General features: G+C 41.0%; 1 protein-coding gene across 1 annotated transcript; it reads left to right on the top strand.

Annotated features, from left to right (window-relative positions):
• The first annotated feature begins 4,252 nt into the window (after positions 1–4,252).
• paip2b (poly(A) binding protein interacting protein 2B) lies at positions 4,253–18,943 on the top strand. Its single transcript, XM_060926393.1, has 4 exons — positions 4,253–4,386; positions 12,354–12,511; positions 12,780–12,953; positions 18,281–18,943. Exons 1-4 carry the CDS (start codon positions 4,380–4,382, stop codon positions 18,335–18,337), a joined length of 396 nt encoding a protein of 131 aa, XP_060782376.1. The 5' UTR covers positions 4,253–4,379; the 3' UTR covers positions 18,338–18,943.
• Positions 18,944–19,285: the final 342 nt, after the last annotated feature.

Raw genomic sequence — 19,285 nt, 5'->3', positions numbered from 1 at the left:
AAATGGTAATTAGTCTTTTGATTTTTCCATGAGGTTTGCCTTATGCAAAGAAAGACAGCATAGACGTTTTTTCCTCCCTATAAGTGGGGGGGGACCGAACGAGGTGAATTTAAATCTGGGTGGGACGAATCTCACCCGTCCCACCCTCTATCTGCGCCCGTGATTATGATGCCAATGACAATACTTACCTCAACATGCTTGCGCAGATTAGACGTCGAATTTTTGTATGCCGCAATGGTTGTCTTCTTGGGCACACATAATCTGCATTGCATAATGAAACTGTCTCCCCTTTTCTCTACGAAGCTGAAGTGATCACGTATGTAGGGCCAGGGGTGCACTTCATTACTGGAAGAAATTGCGTTTTCTGCAGGGTCGTCCACCACAGGTTCCTCGGTCTCCTCCATGTCCGCAGGGGCACTTTATCAACACCCGTGGCCCAGGGGCTAGGCCCCTCATAGGCTACCTGTCAACCCTACCCTTACCGTTGGCCAGGAAAACACTCTTATTTTATTTGCAATACGTGTCAAGCATTTACAGTGTAAGCCCGTAATTAGCCTAGAAGCCTACGATAGGTTACGTTTGGCTCAGCGTAGCTGCGCAAGGCCCACACTCACATCGCTCAACACATCCGACCACAGAGGGAGAGAAGAACGCGCGCATTATCATTACAGAGCCGGTTCTGATTATTACCACGGACAGGACAGTGATACTGCGTAACTTCCACGCAGGGGCATGGCCAGAGATAACCACACAAGCACGCGTGCGCTATAATGTAGACCTATGTGTTGTAAACATAAAACACACACACCTACAGACAAGTCCTTTTAAAAAATAAAATACATAAAAATAGCTCGGCGGCATGAAAACAAACATTCACTGCAAGTCAAGGTACTTGGCTCGGCGGCCACATGAAACGTAAACACCATGGACAGCGGCCAAACTCATAACTCTACAGACCGAAATACACGAAACCAAGTCCTACTAGGGTCTATTTTACCGATCTATGTTCAAGCATCATACAAATCTTCCTTCTCCTTGAATAAGACCGTGCATTCAACTGCCTTTTTGACATGACTGCATCGAAATACCACTTGCAACAATATTTCACGCACTTCATCAAGAAAAAAGTTAAACATGATGAACACGGGCATACTGTTTTGAGCATACGATTTTTTAAAAAGAAACTAGCTACATCAAAGTCCTTCAATAAACCCATCCTTTAGCGCAAATGAGCTTAACCTAGTTCAAAGCATGACGCTAGATAGCTGCATAAGGCAAAATCATGTGGGCCTTTCGTCAACAACAAGCCACGGCGGGCAAACATTAATAATCAAGTGTCCTTACCTTAAAACGTTGTCTTGACCACAGAACTTCTTAAGTATTTCACTTAAATCCACACGGGTTAACAACACACCCAACACAGCTAGCGAGAAATGTGGATCTGCGCTAGCTTTGTATTGCTATTCCCCTCAGTATGCTTATTCTGTCTGCTGCCTGAACTGTGAACATTATAGGCTAAAGTCTTTTCATCAATTTCTTCAGTAGATGCCGTTTTAGACATTTTATTATCCCCATCGAAATATGCTATTATACTAACAGGATTATAACTCAAATCACACGACACATATTCAAATCACAACTGATTTATTTTACTGTTAGACAAATCATAGCATATCTAGCCTAGCTGCACATAGCCTAGCTGCTGGTAGGCTGATAACTGATAAGTAGCTGATATTCTGAACAGATTGGTGATCCTTACCTTAAAAAAGTCTGTGACTTTAGGCAACGATTCTATCATTATCTGCATCTCTCTCTTTTTTTCCTTTTATGTGCCCCGCTAACATGTGAACGCTTCATCTTTCAAAGCCTCTAAATTTGTGTCTCAGTAGTCTGTAGTAGTCTGGATCACCAATCTGTTCAGAATATCAGCTACTTATCAGTTATCAGCCTACCAGCAGCTAGGCTATGTGCAGCTAGGCTAGATATGCTATGATTTGTCTAACAGTCTTTGGCGCGCTTTCGTGCGTGACGTTACATTTTGTTACATTTTATTCTGGTACAGTTGTGGGTGTTCGTTTCGTGAACCACATCCGCCATGTCTCTTACAGCAGGCTACTGTGCGCTCATTTATTTCTAACCTTATTTCTATCCGTACGTTAATGTAGGCCCACGATTCCGACAGTTTATTATTTTATTAATATTACAAGGCCCCGATTGGCTGTGGCCCAGGGGCTTGGGGCTTGAGCCCCCCGAAGCCCCCCCCTTAAAGCGCCGGTGCATGTCCGCCATCGTCTGTGTGAGACTCGCGCGCGCGACAACTGTCCTTCCCGTGATTCATTTCCAGAACGCATTTCCCCTTCTCCGTTTTAGCCTTTTATTTATTTTATTTTTTTTACTCAGTAACGGTTGTGATGTAAAATGTACCGAAGTACACTACTTAAAAGAAAACATACTTAAGTAAAAGTAAAAGTACACTCTTTAAAAATTACTTGAAAAAGTATAAGTACACAAAAAAGCTACTCAAGTACAGTAACGCGAGTAATGTAATTCGTTACTTTCCACCTCTGTGCACCGGTTTCCCCCACAGTCCAAAGGCATGCAGGTTAGGCTAATTGGTGGTTCTAAATTGACTGTAGGTGTGACTGTGAGCGTGAATGGTTGTCTGTGTCTATGTGTCAGCCCTGCGATGGCCTGGCGACTTGTCCATGGTGTACCCCGCCTCTCGCCCGTAGTCAGCTGGGATAGGCTCCAGCTTGCCTGCGACCCTGTAGGACAGGATAAGCGGCTACTTAGACTTAGACTTTTTTTATTTACTTAGACTTAAACTTTATTTATCCCCGAAGGGCAATTAGAAGGGCGAAGAGCGGTACATTAAAAGAGCAAGAAAATAAAATCACAAAAAGAATAAAATCACAAAAATGGGTGGGCAAAAAAAAGCGTATTATGTGTAATATACAATGGCAGGCCTGTTGCCAGTAACAAAGTAAAAAAAAAAGGCAGCAGATAAAATATGGCAAATAAATAAAATGACGCGTGGATAAAATTAAAATGACAATATGATTAGATGACGCGTGGATAAAATGCAGGTAATGGATGTATATAATTTTTATACACACACACACACACACACACACACACACACATATATACATACTATCGTTCAAAAGTTTGGGGTCACTTTGAAATTTCCTTATTTTTGAAAGAAAAGCACTGTTCTTTTCAATAAAGATCACTTTAAACTAATCAGAAATACACTCTATACATTGCTAATGTGGTAAATGACTATTCTAGCTGCAAATGTCTGGTTTTTGGTGCAATATCTCCATAGGTGTATAGAGGCCCCTTTCCAGCAACTATCACTGCAGTGTTCTAATGGTACAATGTGTTTGCTCATTGCCTCAGAAGGCTAATGGATGATTAGAAAACCCTTGTACAATCATGTTAGCACAGCTGAAAACAGTTTAGCTCTTTAGAGAAGCTATAAAACTGACCTTCCTTTGAGCAGATTGAGTTTCTGGAGCATCACATTTGTGGGGTCGATTAAATGCTCAAAATGGCCAGAAAAATGTCTTGACTATATTTTTTCTATCCATTTTACAACTTATGGTGGGAAATAAAAGTGTGACTTTTCATGGAAAACACAAAATTGTCTGGGTGACCCTACTGTTCAAAAGTTTGGGGTCACCCAAAACCATATATATATATATATATATGGCGATATATAAATTATATATATATATGGGGCGGCACGGTGGTGTAGTGGTTAGCGCTGTCGCCTCACAGCAAGAAGGTCCGGTTTCGAGCCCCGGGGCCGGCGAGGGCCTTTCTGTGTGGAGTTTGCATGTTCTCCCCGTGTCCGCATGGGTTTCCTCCGGGTGCTCCGGTTTCCCCCACAGTCCAAAGACATGCAGGTTAGGTTAACTGGTGACTCTAAATTGACCGTAGGTGTGAATGTGAGTGTGAATGGTTGTCTGTGTCTATGTGTCAGCCCTGTGATGACCTGGCGACTTGTCCAGGGTGTACCCCGCCTCTCGCCCATAGTCAGCTGAGATAGGCTCCAGCTTGCCTGCGACCCTGTAGAAGGATAAAGCGGCTAGAGATAATGAGATGAGATGAGATATATATACACTACCGTTCAAAAGTCACACTTATCACACCCGCGTTGCGCCCTCTCTTGGTTCATGATTGTATGTACAGCTGTGTTGGCGCACAGAAGCCACGAGGGGGCGCAAACACCAACATTTCAAATGCAGCTCCACATGAATGATTCTGACGTAGGATAGAAGGCTGGCCAGGTAACGGTGTTGCTGAAAATAGGAAAATTTACATCTATCACAGGAGTTATTTTTGGAATTATTCGGGATAAAAGCGTTGCTACCATGCCTGGTAAGTCATATCAGATATAATAAAAATGTCTGTTTTTACATGGCTTTCGGATGATGTCGCTGTGGTTGTTAGTCAGTGAAAAACACGCGATGTATTTTTAGCTGAAAGCTAAATATTAGCCAGGGTGCAAGTGTTCGTTAGCTCCATGAGGCACTCTTATTTTCTTACTTTATCACTTGGTTTGAAGTGTCGTGTAATCGCGTTAGCAGATAATATCTATGTTATGGGTGTAAAAGGGGGAAAAACAGCATAATTTAAGATTTCTGAAGAGTGCTGCTGTTTTTGTGGTGAAAAGTAATGCTGTCGAGGCCTTGTTTCTTTTAGCTCACTTCAATGTCGGCCTGCTTTGTGATCTCGCGAGATGTTAATGAGCTTGCCCGAGTCTACCTTTTTTCTTTGTTTATCATTTGTATATGCCGGATTTCCCCCAGATTTTGTGCTACTCAGACAGGCTTCCAAGTGTTGGTTTGAGTGTAAAACTTCGATATGATCCCAAAGAAGTGATCACCAAGTGCTCATTCAAGTCAGTGTATTCTATCCGGTGAATGCTAAAGCCGGGGGATTTGTGGATGTGTTATTAGCAAACGGTTCAGAACAGCACTGAAGTGAAAAGTCCATGTGCTTTTACTAATTCTGTCACACAGACTGGATACAGTAAAACCAAAAAGAATCCTATATATATATATATATATATATATATATATATATATGAGAGTGTGTGTGTGTGTGTGTGTGTGTATATGTTTTTACAAGATGAGTCAGAATCAGAAATCAGAATCAGAAAAAGCTAGAAATAGAATCAATGAGAGAATGGCTGATTGACAGTAGTCTCTTTCTACAGCTCGGTAAAACTGAGTCAGTTCTCTTTTGCTTCCAAGAGAGAACTTGACCATATAAATTCCATTCAGGTGCAATGTACTGGTGACAAGCTTTCATACTGTTCTGTCAAGTATCCGGGATTAACTTTAGATTAGTCTCTGAATGGAGAAAGCATATAGTTTTGTTTGTTTGTTTTTTTTAAACCCAGTGCTAAACTAAAGTTTCTCTCTGGGAAAGTAAATCCTGTGACCTGAGAAACAAAGAAATTGCTCGTATCGACCCTTTATTCAAAGTCACTATGACTATATCACTACTTCATGGTATTCTGGGTTATCAAAAAAGTTCCAAACTAGACTACAGGCATCCCAGAATAAATTTAATTCGGTATATTTTGAATGCGGGGCAGCACGGACGGTGGTGTAGTGGTTAGCGCTGTCGCCTCACAGCAAGAAGGTCCGGGTTCGAGCCCCGTGGCCGGCGAGGGCCTTTCTGTGTGGAGTTTGCATGTTCTCCCCGTGTCCGCGTGGGTTTCCTCCGGGTGCTCCGGTTTCCCCCACAGTCCAAAGACATGCAGGTTAGGTTAACTGGTGACTCTAAATTGACTGTAGGTGTGAATGTGAGTGTGAATGGTTGTCTGTGTCTATGTGTCAGCCCTGTGATGACCTGGCGACTTGTCCAGAGTGTACCCTGCCTTTTGCCCGTAGTCAGCTGGGATAGGCTCCAGCTTACCTGTGACCCTGTGGAACAGGATAAAGCGGCTAGAGATGATGAGATGAGATGAGATATTTTGAATGCGCCAGCCAGAAGTCATATTGGTGCTGAGGAATTTAAGCAGGCCAATATGTTACCAGGGCGGCACGGTGGTGTAGTGGTTAGCGCTGTCGCCTCACAGCAAGAAGGTCCTGGGTTCGAGCCCCGGGGCCGGCGAGGGCCTTTCTGTGTGGAGTTTGCATGTTCTCCCCGTGTCCGCGTGGGTTTCCTCCGGGTGCTCCGGTTTCCCCCACAGTCCAAAGACATGCAGGTTAGGTTAACTGGTGACTCTAAATTGACCGTAGGTGTGAATGTGAGTGTGAATGGTTGTCTGTGTCTATGTGTCAGCCCTGCGATGACCTGGCGACTTGTCCAGGGTGTACCCCGCCTTTCGCCCGTAGTCAGCTGGGATAGGCTCCAGCTTGCCTGTGACCCTGTAGAAGGATAAAGCGGCTAGAGATAATGAGATGAGATGAATATGTTACCAGTGAGTACACGTGTTGCCCAGTTGAAGCTTAATCTTATTTTCAAGGTTCTGAATGGTTCTGTCCCAAATTATTTGGCCCAAAGCTTCAACTATACAACACCATTCAATCAATACAAGGTCTAGTGCATCATCCTTGCAGATACCTAGGGTCAAGTCTTTTGGTAAATCTAGTTTCCTTTACGCTGGTATTCAGGTGTAGAACAGTCTTCCTTCAGTTAAGCCAGTATCTCACCAGGCTGCGACTAGTTGGAGACACAACAATTGCGATAAAATATGCAAATTAGCGACAATTTTCACTTGGAATCACACTGAATTGATATTCGCATATTTACCGCAATTGTTGTGTCTCCAACTAGTTGCAGGCTGTCACAGCCCGGCTTTCCCTCGGCAGGCAGGGAAGTAGAGGAAGTCTCACGGAAACTGACTTGAGAAGGGTTCGCGACGGCTTTGCAACACCAGCGACGCATTTGCGGGTAGTTTGAGAGGAATTTTGTCACATGAATTTTTTGAACATGTTCAAAATTTCAGCGACGAAGGAGCAACACTTTGCGACTCATGCAAGGAAATTGAGAAGCCCCGCGAATGTTTCAAGACACTTTTGAAACTCTCTCGTGAATGACGTATGCAATTTGTCGCAAGCTGTCGCAGCCCAGTGAGATACTACCCTTACACTACATACAAGATCTGTCTAATTTTAAGAAAGCTGTAAAAAGTCTTTATTTTAATCAGATATCACACCAGGAGATAAATATCTATTATTTACCAGCTGGGAGGTCCATATCGTGACATGCCGTGACCTAGGTCTTGAAAATACTGAGTGAGGTCGCCGAGGTCAGTATTTTCAAGGCCAAGGTCACGGTATTTCATGATGCGGACTGACCTTAACCTGGTAAATAATATATTTATTTTTTTCTTTACCAAATTCTAGCAGTAAGTGAGAGCGCTCAAAAGGGAAACCATAACAAACCTGCTACAAGCTCGTTTTTGGCTTTCTTCTGAAATATTTTCTTCTATTTAGTCTTTATCAGGGTAGTCAAACTCGCTTTTGCTGTGAACACTCGTTATCGCTATCCATGCTGTAAAATTAATGCTATTATACTGAGAAATGCGAAAATGAATATTGACAAAAAAATTGCTACTATGTTTGTTGTGAACGAGCAAGTCGCCAAAGGTCTGTAACCGGAGTTCGGATTGTAGGATTCCGGACCGGTCACGAGGTAATCAGAGCGCATGATTTGATGGAGACCGGTCCATGAAAAAAAAAAAAAAAAACACCTTTTATTTACTATTACATGGATTAAAGTTTTCCGTCGCTACGACGGATTTCCGTCAACTGGGAGTGCTAAAGGTCAATAATGAGATTGATGCAGATCCGAGGGGGAAAAGGGGGGGGTAGGCCCATAGGTCTGACACCGATGTGATTTAGAACTTCACCAAGCTGCTGTGATTGCCTGTTGTTGAACCCTTTCTTGTGCTATGTTTGAGTATATGTAAAGGAATAAGTTGTTGCACTAGATAGGCATAAATAAATAAATACAGCCTCCGCTACTGTCTAGTCCTGGGGAGGCTCGGCGTAGGCCACTGATGAAACTATTTGGCTGTCCTACTACTAGGCAACTAGGTTACTTGTCTACTACTAATACTAGGCCTTTTGTAGTAGTAGTAGTAATAATGATATTTGCCTATTGAAAGGTGATCAAGTGAACAAGTTGAAGCCGCAGCAAGACCTTTGCTATTAAGCGTTTTGTAGGCTTCGGCAGACAACGTCCTGGATAGGCTGTGTTTTTCTTTGGTTTGATTAGCCTACGATTTAATCTTGAAACATTATGGTTTCAGCAGTTCGCTTAAACATTGGAGGCTGCAGAGTCGGGCTGCAAGATTTCCCGACACTTGTTTAAGATGCCAAACTTCATAGTAAGGAGAAAATAATTCCACAGTATTTAGTGTCTCGTCAGTCTCAAAAATTAATAGTGAAGGACCAACGCGAATTAAGTCCCAAAAAAACATCTCGTAGGCCTATATTTTACATTTTCAAAAAAGTCCGGAATTGGAAGTCAGTCAGTGGAGTGTAATGAAGTGTCTCATTCACTAAGCACAAAAGGTCGGAAAACAGTGGAGAAAACAGCTATTGCTTAAATAGGCTACGAATGTTTTACATTAGTAATTTAATGTATGTGACAAATAAATTCATTGATTAAATAGATAAAGAAGCCAATACTCCGAAGCTCAAAATTTAGGAAAGTGGCTCCGGTGTCAAGTGCACAAGAACAGTTATTTGAAAGTTAACCAAATGAATTTGTGCATGCGCGTGCGATTTCATGAAGAACCGGGACAACTGGCATTCGGTGAAAGATTCACACCTATGACTCATTATATTCGTGCGCGCCCTCTCGCCCACTGCTGCTTCGTTTTCCCTGTTTACACAAGTGTCTGAAGATGGAGTTTTCAGAAATCTCCACTCTGCCCAGTTTGCGAAAGTAGCTGTTTTGAGTGACTGAAACCTCCGTATAGATGTGAATGAGAGGTGCAACCGAATAAATAAATATGCGTCTTTTTTATCCGGCTACATGTAGGCTATCACTGCGCAAAGCCTCTTATGTTGAAATGGTAGTAATATTTGTTAAAATAATAGTAGGCTAATTTCCACATTAATTGGTAAAATGGCACAAGGGATGTGATGAGGGGGATGGCCGTTTTATAAGGGGAATGATTTGAGATTTTTATTTCAGAAGGGGGATGCCGCCCCCCACATCCCCCCTCCCCCTCAACTCGAGTACTGCATATAAGGCCACCGGATATAGGCCCTTCGATTTCCATCACTAGAGCGCGTCAAATTACTTTCGGTTTAGCCAGCATGGACGCGCTACTTTTAAATGAAGGCACAGATGTGTCAGACATCGACAAAACGGTAAAGAATAAGTGGAGATGGGCTTGGCGAAATGAAATGGGCGATAATGGCAAGCCATTTAGCTCATGGTGCAAAAAGATGAAAATGGCAGGTGTGTTTTTGTGTAGTTTGCCATAAAAAAAAAAAACTATGGAAGCGATGGCAAAAAACTAGATGCCTTTGGCTTCACTGCGTAGAAGCAGAAAAAGTGAACTTTCACTTTACTTTTCTTGTTTCCTGGTTTTATGTCAACAGATTCTTATTTTTCTTTCTGTTCCACTCTTTTGAAAGCATGGTTCAAGTTCGACTGCACTTGCACTTTTCTCTTAACCACTGTTGTGCATTACTAAAGTATTGTTGAAATAAATTTGCACTTTGCGCTGAAAACTTGATGTTTCATAATTTATAGCCAGTAATGACAATGGTAAAGTCTTGCCTTAGCTTTAGTCATTGTTAAAATTATGTAAATGTACTATATGTAGGGGCTGAGGGGGTAATGGACAACACGGCATTTAAAATTTGACGCATCGCTGATGTGGTAGGGACCAACGACATGGAGCTTTTTTTTCTGTCAGATGATTTTTTTTTTTTTTTGCTTTACTCCATGCTATTAGTTTCTATTGTGGCCTGTGTTAATGTTCACTAGTTGTTTTCTTCTTGTATATTTATTCTAGTTTTTACTCTGGTGCTATGTCCTTTTTGTTTTATTATTATTATTATTATTATTATTATTATTGATAGTATGAGTACTATTTTTGGTATTCATTATTATTATTATTTATTATTATTAATGTATTACTTTATTATTATCATTTATAGCTTGGGTATTTACTTAGTATGGTAATCATGGCTGTGATAAGTCTCTGGGACCACAATGGAAACAAGTGTTCACACTTTTTTGTGTAATCCTGGTTTTTATGCCATGTTCATACTGTATTTTGTATGGACTGCATTTTAACCAAATTAATCAAATCAAAAAAAGCTTTATTGCCAAGTAATTGTTGCAGCTGCAAGGAATTTGGCTTGGAGTTAAGGTGCTCAATAAATAAATGATAAAGTCTATTCTAATAAAGGTCTAATCTAAAATATTAAGAAATAAGAACTAAAGATAAATAATTGTGCTGGTAAACAAATGTGCAAATCAGGTAAACCGTAAGATAAAATGAACAAATGTGCAAATCAGGTAAACATCTGGGGGGGCAGAGTAAGTGGGGTCACTGGTCTTGTATATTGAGGTGGTGGGGGGGCAGAGTGGGTCAGAAGTCTGAGGTATGGTACTGGCGGGGGGCTAGGGAGTAATTGAGCTGACCTGAGACTGTAATTTAATTGTCACATAAATCACATAGTTTGTGACAGGGGAGGAATACAGGGCAAAGCTACAATTGATTTTCAACCTTTTTTTTGGCATAGGGTTTTTTGTTTGTTTTTGTTTTTTTTTTAATAAATACCAGATGCCCTTCCTGACACAGCCTTCCCCAATCTTTTTCTAACCTGCATGTCTTTGGACTGTGGGGGGGGGGGACCCACGCAGACACGGGGAGAACATGCAAACTCCACACCGAAAGGCTCCCGTCAGCCGTGAGGTTCAAACCCGGAACCTTCTTGCTGTGAGGTTAGGGTTATGTCTAGTTCCTATCTAGAGTGTTTTTATACTGTTTATATTGTTTTTGTTTGTTTGTTTGTTTGTTTTCAATTATTCTATTTTTATTTATTGCATTGCCTGTTTGCACCGTGGGTCAGAGAGGACTGAAATTTCATCTGTGCTGTATGTCGAGCATGTATAGCATATTTGACAATAAAGTTGACTTGACTTGCTACACCACCGTGCCGTGTCCAGGGCCCCTAGGTGTATAGAGCCTTTAAAAGGGCCTGGGCTGAAATGGGAAGGGTTTCCACAAAGCCTGCATTTACTCAAGATCGCTTGATTGTTTAGTTTACTTTATATTATTCTCCATAATGTCTGAAACATTCCCTTTCCATGGAAAAGGATCTTATATTCACATGTTCATGCTCAGTATGGTGTTTCTCCTGGTCACTGTGAATCTGGAGCCTATCTCGGAAGCATTGGATGGAAAACAGCCAGGATGGGAATCCAGTCCACCTCAAGGAACCATTCACACACTTGCACTCCTAGGAGCAATGTAGTCCAGTCAGTTCACCTACCACCTTTGGAGATGTATGTGTAACACTATCAGCTGTTCCTCCATGAACCCCAGGATTAAATGTGATTTAAGAATCACAATTTGGACAATAACTAAGCAGTGATAGCAATGTCAGACTTGATGAGCATATTGAATGTTCTTCAATGTTTTCATACTACCAGAAAAAAAACCTTCCAGTAGTGTAGAAGGTTTTCTGTTTTAAGGTTGCTCCAATCCAATTCATTTTCCATATAATAATGAACTGATTATGGTACTTTCTCATTCAGACTTTCTTACAGTAACTCAGCCACTTACTGCAATTTTCTGGTGCCAAGTTTTACAAAATATACAGATTCTTAAAATAATGAATAATTATATATAATGTACAGAATCCAGTTTATTGCCAAGTATGTTCTCACATACAAGGAATTTGCTTTGGTTATTGGTGCTTGGACAGTTAAAATAGATTCTTCTTTTTTTAAATTTCTATGTATATAGCTATTTTTGTCTTTGCTAAATTCTAAAATATACAACAGTATAAACTACATTAGTGCATCAGAAAATGTCAAATCCATCCCAGTGCCAGTAGTCTTCATTCATTATAACTTCAGTTTAAGCACTGTTTGGAATTGTTTGTATTTTAGGTTAAAAATAAAAACATTCATATTATTTACTAGACTATAAAGCATTTACACGTGACATCTCGTTCAACATGGGTATAAAAATGCTGCAAATGGAGAGACTTTAGGTAGTTACACATTTGCTTATGGCTTTTAAGTATCCCTTTTATTAAAAATCCATACTCTTTCCCCCCCCCCCCCCCCCCCCCCTTGTTTAAATGAGGTATTCAAATGGGAATATTCATTTGCTTAATCTCCTGCAGAGCCCGCAGACATTAACAGTCCTGAGGTGGCAAAGACACCAGGGGGCGGCAGCAGCTCTGGGAAAGAAGACGGCATGCTGAATGGGCACAAGGAAGGAGATGCCAACCCGTTTGCGGAGTACATGTGGATGGAGAATGAGGAGGAGTACAACAGGCAGGTTAGTGGAACTTCTAATGCAGCTCAAGGGATTTGATATGGTTATGACTGGATTGAATATTTCACAGAAAGATCTGAAGAGAGTTTGACGTTAACTTAGAAACTGTGTAGCAGTTGTAGTTTATCTCATACATGTAAAAGCCTGTGTGGGCCTTTTACATGTGGGTTTGTGCATGTAATGAATACAAGAAAACAAATGACCTAACATAAGGAAAATGTCTGAGCTGTGCTTGGCACCTGTAATTGTGGTTTATATTCAATTCACACAGGTGGAGGAAGAGCTTTTGGAGCAGGAGTTTCTGGAGCGCTGTTTCCAAGAAATGTTAGAAGAGGAGGATCAAGATTGGTTCATTCCTGAACGGGACCTTCCTCCTGGAGTTGGACACATTCAGCAGCAATTCAGTGGGCTGTCGGTCAATGACTCAAATGCCGAGGACATTGCAGTGAGTTCTTTGAGCTGGAACACTGAAACCTGTAGAACATGATTTAACTATAAACTCTGGTCATGGTTCGATTCACGATCTTGTCTTTACGATTTGATTCAATTCGATTCTCAGAACATTTTGAACAAAATTTGAATGAAGAAAAATAATGACTAAAACTACCTTTTTTTTCCAAATTTATTTATTTTTGGTGTTTGTTTCTGACACACAAACAATGCAAAACAGTGTATATTTTTGTCTGTATGAAATAGGCTAAATGAATAATTGGTATTGGAAGAGGTTTAATATTGTACAGGGTTTTTTCTAGAAAAATTTAGTATGAGGGAGCTCACCATGGCAAGGGAACAAAGTGACCAAGCGGGGGGGGGGGGGCCGCCTTCCGCCGTGCAAAACCTTTGAAAAATTGAGGCTACAATGGGATATTCTGAGGCTATCTGAAAGGGAAATTGTAACAAATTGTTTGTCAACATTGAAAAAGAAAATAAAACTTTGTCTCAAACAACACTTAATTCAAATTCTAATACCTCATAATTCAAATTACACAATACTAATTCCTCATGATTCAAATTGAAATTTATAATTCGAATGAATCAAACTTACAAAGTATTAAATATTCACCAGAGAAATCTGTTGTTTTCTTATACTAGAGTAAGGCAGACTTAGTTGTTCAAAATGGGGGAAAAAATAATAATAATTCCAGAGCAAAATTATTTTCTTTAAAAGGAAACTAAAAAAGGAAACATTGTAAAGTTGGAATCCAACCCAAATCACAAAGTTTGAAACCATGCAAAAAATCTAAGCGCGCTTAAGAAAAAAAACTTTTCCTGGAATTTGGCCTTTTTCTCATTTTGCTTTTCCACTGAACACTCTGTGCCTTCATCAGAGCAAGACATCTGGTCTTCGTTCGTCATGGATTCCGCGACGCCGCTGTTACAGTGCTCGGTTGGCGCGTCCTTCAATGAGGCCCCGAAACAGGCGGCATGGACCGATCCCTCGATTGTCATGATCTCTCCATCGGAAACATCTTTATCCACTTTATGACAGAAAAAAGAAGTCCTCTTCTTCTGCCCCGGGCAGTCTTTGGCTTTCTTCCGTTTCGTGTCGCAGGATGATATCTTTAAATGCCAAGTACCAACAAAAACAACTCGTGAACTTCTATCAAAAGCTCCCGTGCCGGTGGGTGAAAGGTCATTCAGTCTCGAGAAATCTTGCTCTACAAGTCAGCTGACCTTGTATATAACCTATGTCAAATCTCACGAGAGCAGCTGCGACAAGTAAACAACTAAACAACATGGTGCCTCAGTCTGGAAAATGCCAATTCGGATCAGTTTTGCACCGTCTGACAGTGCATCTACTATGACTGGAATATTTTTGGAGTAATTATAACGTATTTGATGATCAGACACATTGTCACGTGGTGTTGCTGGGATGTTTTCACAGAGAAAATATCATTTTGAGGAAGATTGCATGTTGTGCAGTAGCATACAAGTGCATGGCCTAAGTGTGATTTGGAGTTCAATCGGCATTTCAGTAAGGGGGCGCACACCGAGAGTAAGAGGGCGCAGCGCCCCTGTTCCCCGCTTTAGACGAAAGCATGTTGTAAACAAAACGCACAGGTTCACAGTGTCTTCAAAATAAGATTTATCTAAGCTGAATAAATTCTTCCAAAAATTTGACTGAATAAAGTAAGTCTCGGACTCTGTCGCAGCACCCAAGCTGTCATTTTAACCAGAAATGGAGGGCCATTGCTTGCATCACTGCACCCCTAAAATTGAGATTCTTTCTAAACCATGAGTTGTCAGTGAGGGTATGTGCACTGTAGGGCTTTGACCTTGGCCCAAAAATCATATTCGAAGTTCGTTTGGAAATTAATCTAGACATTCGAATAGTATTCGAACTTTTATTAATTATATTATTCTTAAATGCCTCACTAACACCTCGGCATCAAAATTAAATGATATTCAGTCCACCAGGGGGCAGTGTTCAGTCAATGTCAATAAGATTACGTGCAGGAAATATGAAATATTCAGGCGTGTTTTTACAACCACTACTAATGAAACGTGCAGTGTCGTAGTAATTGGCATTATACCGGCTGACACTTTTAACGTTACATAATCCACAAACTTCGTCGTTTGTCCGTTGCCTTTTTTGTGTGAAACGCTGTTCCTTCGGTTTCCTGGTTGCTTGTACTGATGAAAGCCTCTAAACTGTAGCCTCACTGACAATCAAAGGGGAACGTTTACAAAATGAGCAGGTACTGCTAGGCCTACACCTAATCTGTGAGTTTATAACACTGCCGTTCCGAGCCCATTCGTGTTGGCTTTTGAGAATGTTTGTTTTGAATGAGATCAGTGTCAGCTGTCATGTCACTGCTTCCTGCTCGCGTCTCTGATTCACAATTCAAACAAACACGGACACGATATGTTATAAGATCACAGATTAGTTTTACGTGCTCACTTCGTTAACTTATGAACTTCATGGTATGTAAATTCCACCATGTGTAGGCTAAATTAATTTAGGCCTATAGGCTACTTGCGCAAGTAAGCTAATAGTTTTTTTTTTTTTTTTTTAAGCAACTATCCCGGCGGCACGGTGGTGTAGTGGTTAGCGCTGTCGCCTCACAGCAAGAAGGTCCTGGGTTCGAGCCCCGGGGCCGGCGAAGGCCTTTCTGTGTGGAGTTTGCATGTTCTCCCCGTGTCCGCGTGGGTTTCCTCCGGGTACTCCAGTTTCCTCCACAGTCCAAAGACATGCAGGTTAGGTTAACTGGTGACTCTAAATTGACCGTAGGTGTGAATGTGAGTGTGAATGGTTGTCTGTGTCTATGTGTCAGCCCTGTGATGACCTGGCGACTTGTCCAGGGTGTACCCCGCCTTTCGCCCGTAGTCAGCTGGGATAGGCTGCAGCTTGCCTGCGACCCTGTAGAAGGATAAAGCGGCTAGAGATGAGATGAGCAACTATCCCAAGTTGACAAAAATAACAGCGCATGAAAGCATTACTGCGCAGTGTCGCATAGTCTACGTTAGTAATTTCATTTCTTATGTTATAACATCAGGTGTACAAAAACCAACCAAATATCTGCAGAAAAAAACAAACACATCGATATTTTCAGAAGAAAAAGTCACATTTTATATTGCATTTAATCACATCAGCAGTTACATTACACTTCATTTATTGTAGGGCTATTTTACAGGTAACCTTTTTTTTATCGCATTCTCCATCTTTTTTTCGAATCCAAAATAGCACCACGCATCACTTTTTAAATTCTCCGCAGTGCAAATCTCCAACGTGCTAGCATCTGACTCCATTGTTCAATGCGTGCCAGCTTGACGCTAACGTCTACAGGTGCCCAGATAAGACAAAAGACAATGACCTTCGCGATTCACATAAATTCCACAGACGTTTAAAAAAAAAAACCCTGCGACCTGAACTGAAAATGTTTACAACCACATTCACAAAAATAAAAGAATTATGCCTAATGATACCATATACAGGTTCGAATATTTAGAGCTGCCTAATATTCGTTCGAACATCTCTTTTTTTTTTTTTTTTTCACAACATTCGAATTATATTCGAAGTTCGAAGTCAAAGCCCTAGTGCACTGCATGTGGTGTGTAGATCTCCCTCTGGTCCTGTGTCTTCACATCACTACATGATCTGCACACTGTAGGATGGACAGACGTATCTGTCCACAACAGGGTTTTCAAATTAATCTCTTAATCATGGAAATGTTGATTTCTCCCCATTGTAATGTCTGAACTGTGGAGTGTCTCATCCCTTCTGCAACTCCACAATAACATTAAAACATTTATTATTATTATTATTATTATTATTATTATTATTATTATCAGGGTTCTCCAGAAAATCTGAAGTAGCTGGCTTTTTAAAAAAAAAAAAAAAGTTAGGTGGCTATGGAGTTTGCATGCCCCGCCCCTGAACAAATTTTGAAATTTACATGCTTTCTGGTGCATTCTCAGCTAATAAGTTACGAACCATTTCCGTGTAAAATACTTGTGAAATATGTATGAAATTTCCCTTCAGATGCATGTGTGCTTGGCTTTCTCAGTTCTGTACTCTGCTGCCTGGCTCTGTAACATAACTACATATGCCACACCATGGTCACGTGGTCCAGCTCAGCCAGTCAGAGCATGAGAATCGATCAAGAAATATGGCATTGCTTCCGGTCTTGCTAGACCCAAATCGAAGACAGTTTCGTGGTGGAATAATTGGATTTGCAGCAAATTATGGGCAGTGGAGATGATATAAATCACTTGAACATTTGAAAGGCAATTTTTTTTTTCTTGCCCTGGGATCAGGTAGCCGGCGGAGAAAACCACTAGTCGCCAGTGCTTGTGGACATCTCATAATAATAATAACAATGGTTCATAATAATAATAACAATGGTGGGCGGCACAGTGGTGTAGTGGTTAGTGCTGTCGCATCGCAGCAAGAAGGTCCGGGTTCGAGCCTCGTGGTGACGGGGGCCTTTCTGTGTGGAGTTTGCATGTTCTCCCCGTGTCTGCGTGGGTTTCCTCCAGGTGTTCCGGTTTCCCCCCACAGTCCAAAGACATGCAGGTTAGGTTAACTGGCGACTCTAAATTGACCGTAGGTGTGAATGTGAGTGTGAATGGTTGTCTGTGTCTATGTGTCAGCCCTGTGATGACCTGGCGACTTGTCCAGGGTGTACCCCGCCTTTCGCCTGTAGTCAGCTGGGATAGGCTCCAGCTTGCCTGCGACCCTGTAGAACAGGATAAAGCGGCTAGAAATAATGAGATGAGATAATAACGGTTTATTAGCATTACCCAAAATGAAATTTGGCTCTTGCAATGCTGAAAACCATCTGTAAACAAAGATTTTAAAAAAACACACACACACTTAAATAGGCTAAGGATATAATAAAAAAAAAAAACTGTAGGGAAAAAAGTATGTATACAATCTAAAAGAAATCTAAATAATGATTATAACAGCATACAGAAACAAAAAATTATTATAATGTGGTGCAAAACTATGAGCATCTGTTATGTGCGCGAATAAAAAAAATATATAACTTTTCATTTAAACTGGTACGGTTTCTCATATCTTTAGGAAGAGAATTAAATATCTTCCATGCACTGTCTTGAAGTGTCTGATGTCAATGGCACCTTAAGCTTCGGCGCACTAGATGAGTGGAGAAACCATGCTGGTGCGTGTCGTTCTAACTTAAGATAAGAAGGCTAATAACTACAACGCAATGCCTTAAAAACATTTAAAAAGACATTAAAAAGCTTGTATTGTTTTACAAATGTTTGAGGAAGTCTCACATTATTGTCGTATCTTTGTTTGTGTTTCAGCGCAAAAGCAGTTTGAATCCAGAGGCGAAGGAGTTCGTACCAGGAGTGAAATACTAGGGCTCTACTGGGCTCCCTCATAGAGACTCTTATGTGACCTGCTGAAGGTCAGCGGTCACCCCCACCTCATGCCTCAATTAAATTTGGTGTGTGTGTGTGGGGTTGGTGGGGTGGGGTGGGGGTTTTGATGCTCTTCTATAAGCTTTTTATTTTTGTCTCCGTGTGTACCCTGGATGGGATATTGGGGTGGGGTGGGAAATCCAAGTAATGCTCCCATTGGACCGCTTCAGTTTGTGACTAGCTTTCTGAGAGGTATCTATGTTATTTCCACTATTGTGATAGTGACTACCAGTTTGTCCTTGGACATTGTTAAACATTTTCTTCTAATGTCTTTATTTTCCCTTTGTTCCTTTTTTTTTATTAAAGGGAGGAATTGTCATTAGTGTGGGAGGGGAAAGGGGTGGGGTGAATGAATGACACAGCAAAAAGGATCATTGGCCGGTGGACCAGTTCAAAGTATTTGGAGCCGATGGCAGCTGACTTCCTGTAAGAAATTTCTAATGTGTTTATTTTTTCTTCTTCAATTGAAGTCCTTTCACTGTGCGACTTGCAGTTCAAAAAATGAAGAAAAAAAGTATAATGAAATAAAAGAGTGGGTTCCCTCTTTTTGATGTCTCTTGCCCAAGGTTTTGATGCATACAACCCTGCAATGATTCAAGATTCTTTCTTGCTATGTGTAACAAATACAGTGGAAAGCTTTGGACACATGCAGTGTCGCTTCTAAACATAAAGCCTAAACACTAAATAATAAAATACAGTAAAGGGACAATAAAAAGTGACTAAGAAGACTTATGTGCCTGAGTAAGCATTATAATGCTATGGTGGGTGGTGCAAAAATATGTAGTAAAGTGACAATGTGCAGCGATATTAAAAGTAGACGGCCTTTCGATTTCATAAAATCGGTGAAATTTGTTTCCCTCTGAAATTTGGTCATTGTGATATGTTTAT

Source organism: Neoarius graeffei, chromosome 7 (genome assembly GCF_027579695.1).
Source record: "Neoarius graeffei isolate fNeoGra1 chromosome 7, fNeoGra1.pri, whole genome shotgun sequence".
Lineage (NCBI taxonomy): Eukaryota > Metazoa > Chordata > Actinopteri > Siluriformes > Ariidae > Neoarius > Neoarius graeffei.
Note: the sequence above shows the minus strand (reverse complement) of the source record. Positions and strands in the feature narration are given on the sequence as shown.

What these genes read in the sequence shown, in the direction of transcription:
- paip2b (XM_060926393.1), top strand. An exon ending in AGGAGGAGTACAACAGGCAG is followed by an intron (nt 12,512 to 12,779) that starts GTTAGTGGAACT and finishes CAATTCACACAG; the next exon opens with GTGGAGGAAGAGCTTTTGGA. An exon ending in CAAATGCCGAGGACATTGCA is followed by an intron (nt 12,954 to 18,280) that starts GTGAGTTCTTTG and finishes TTTGTGTTTCAG; the next exon opens with CGCAAAAGCAGTTTGAATCC.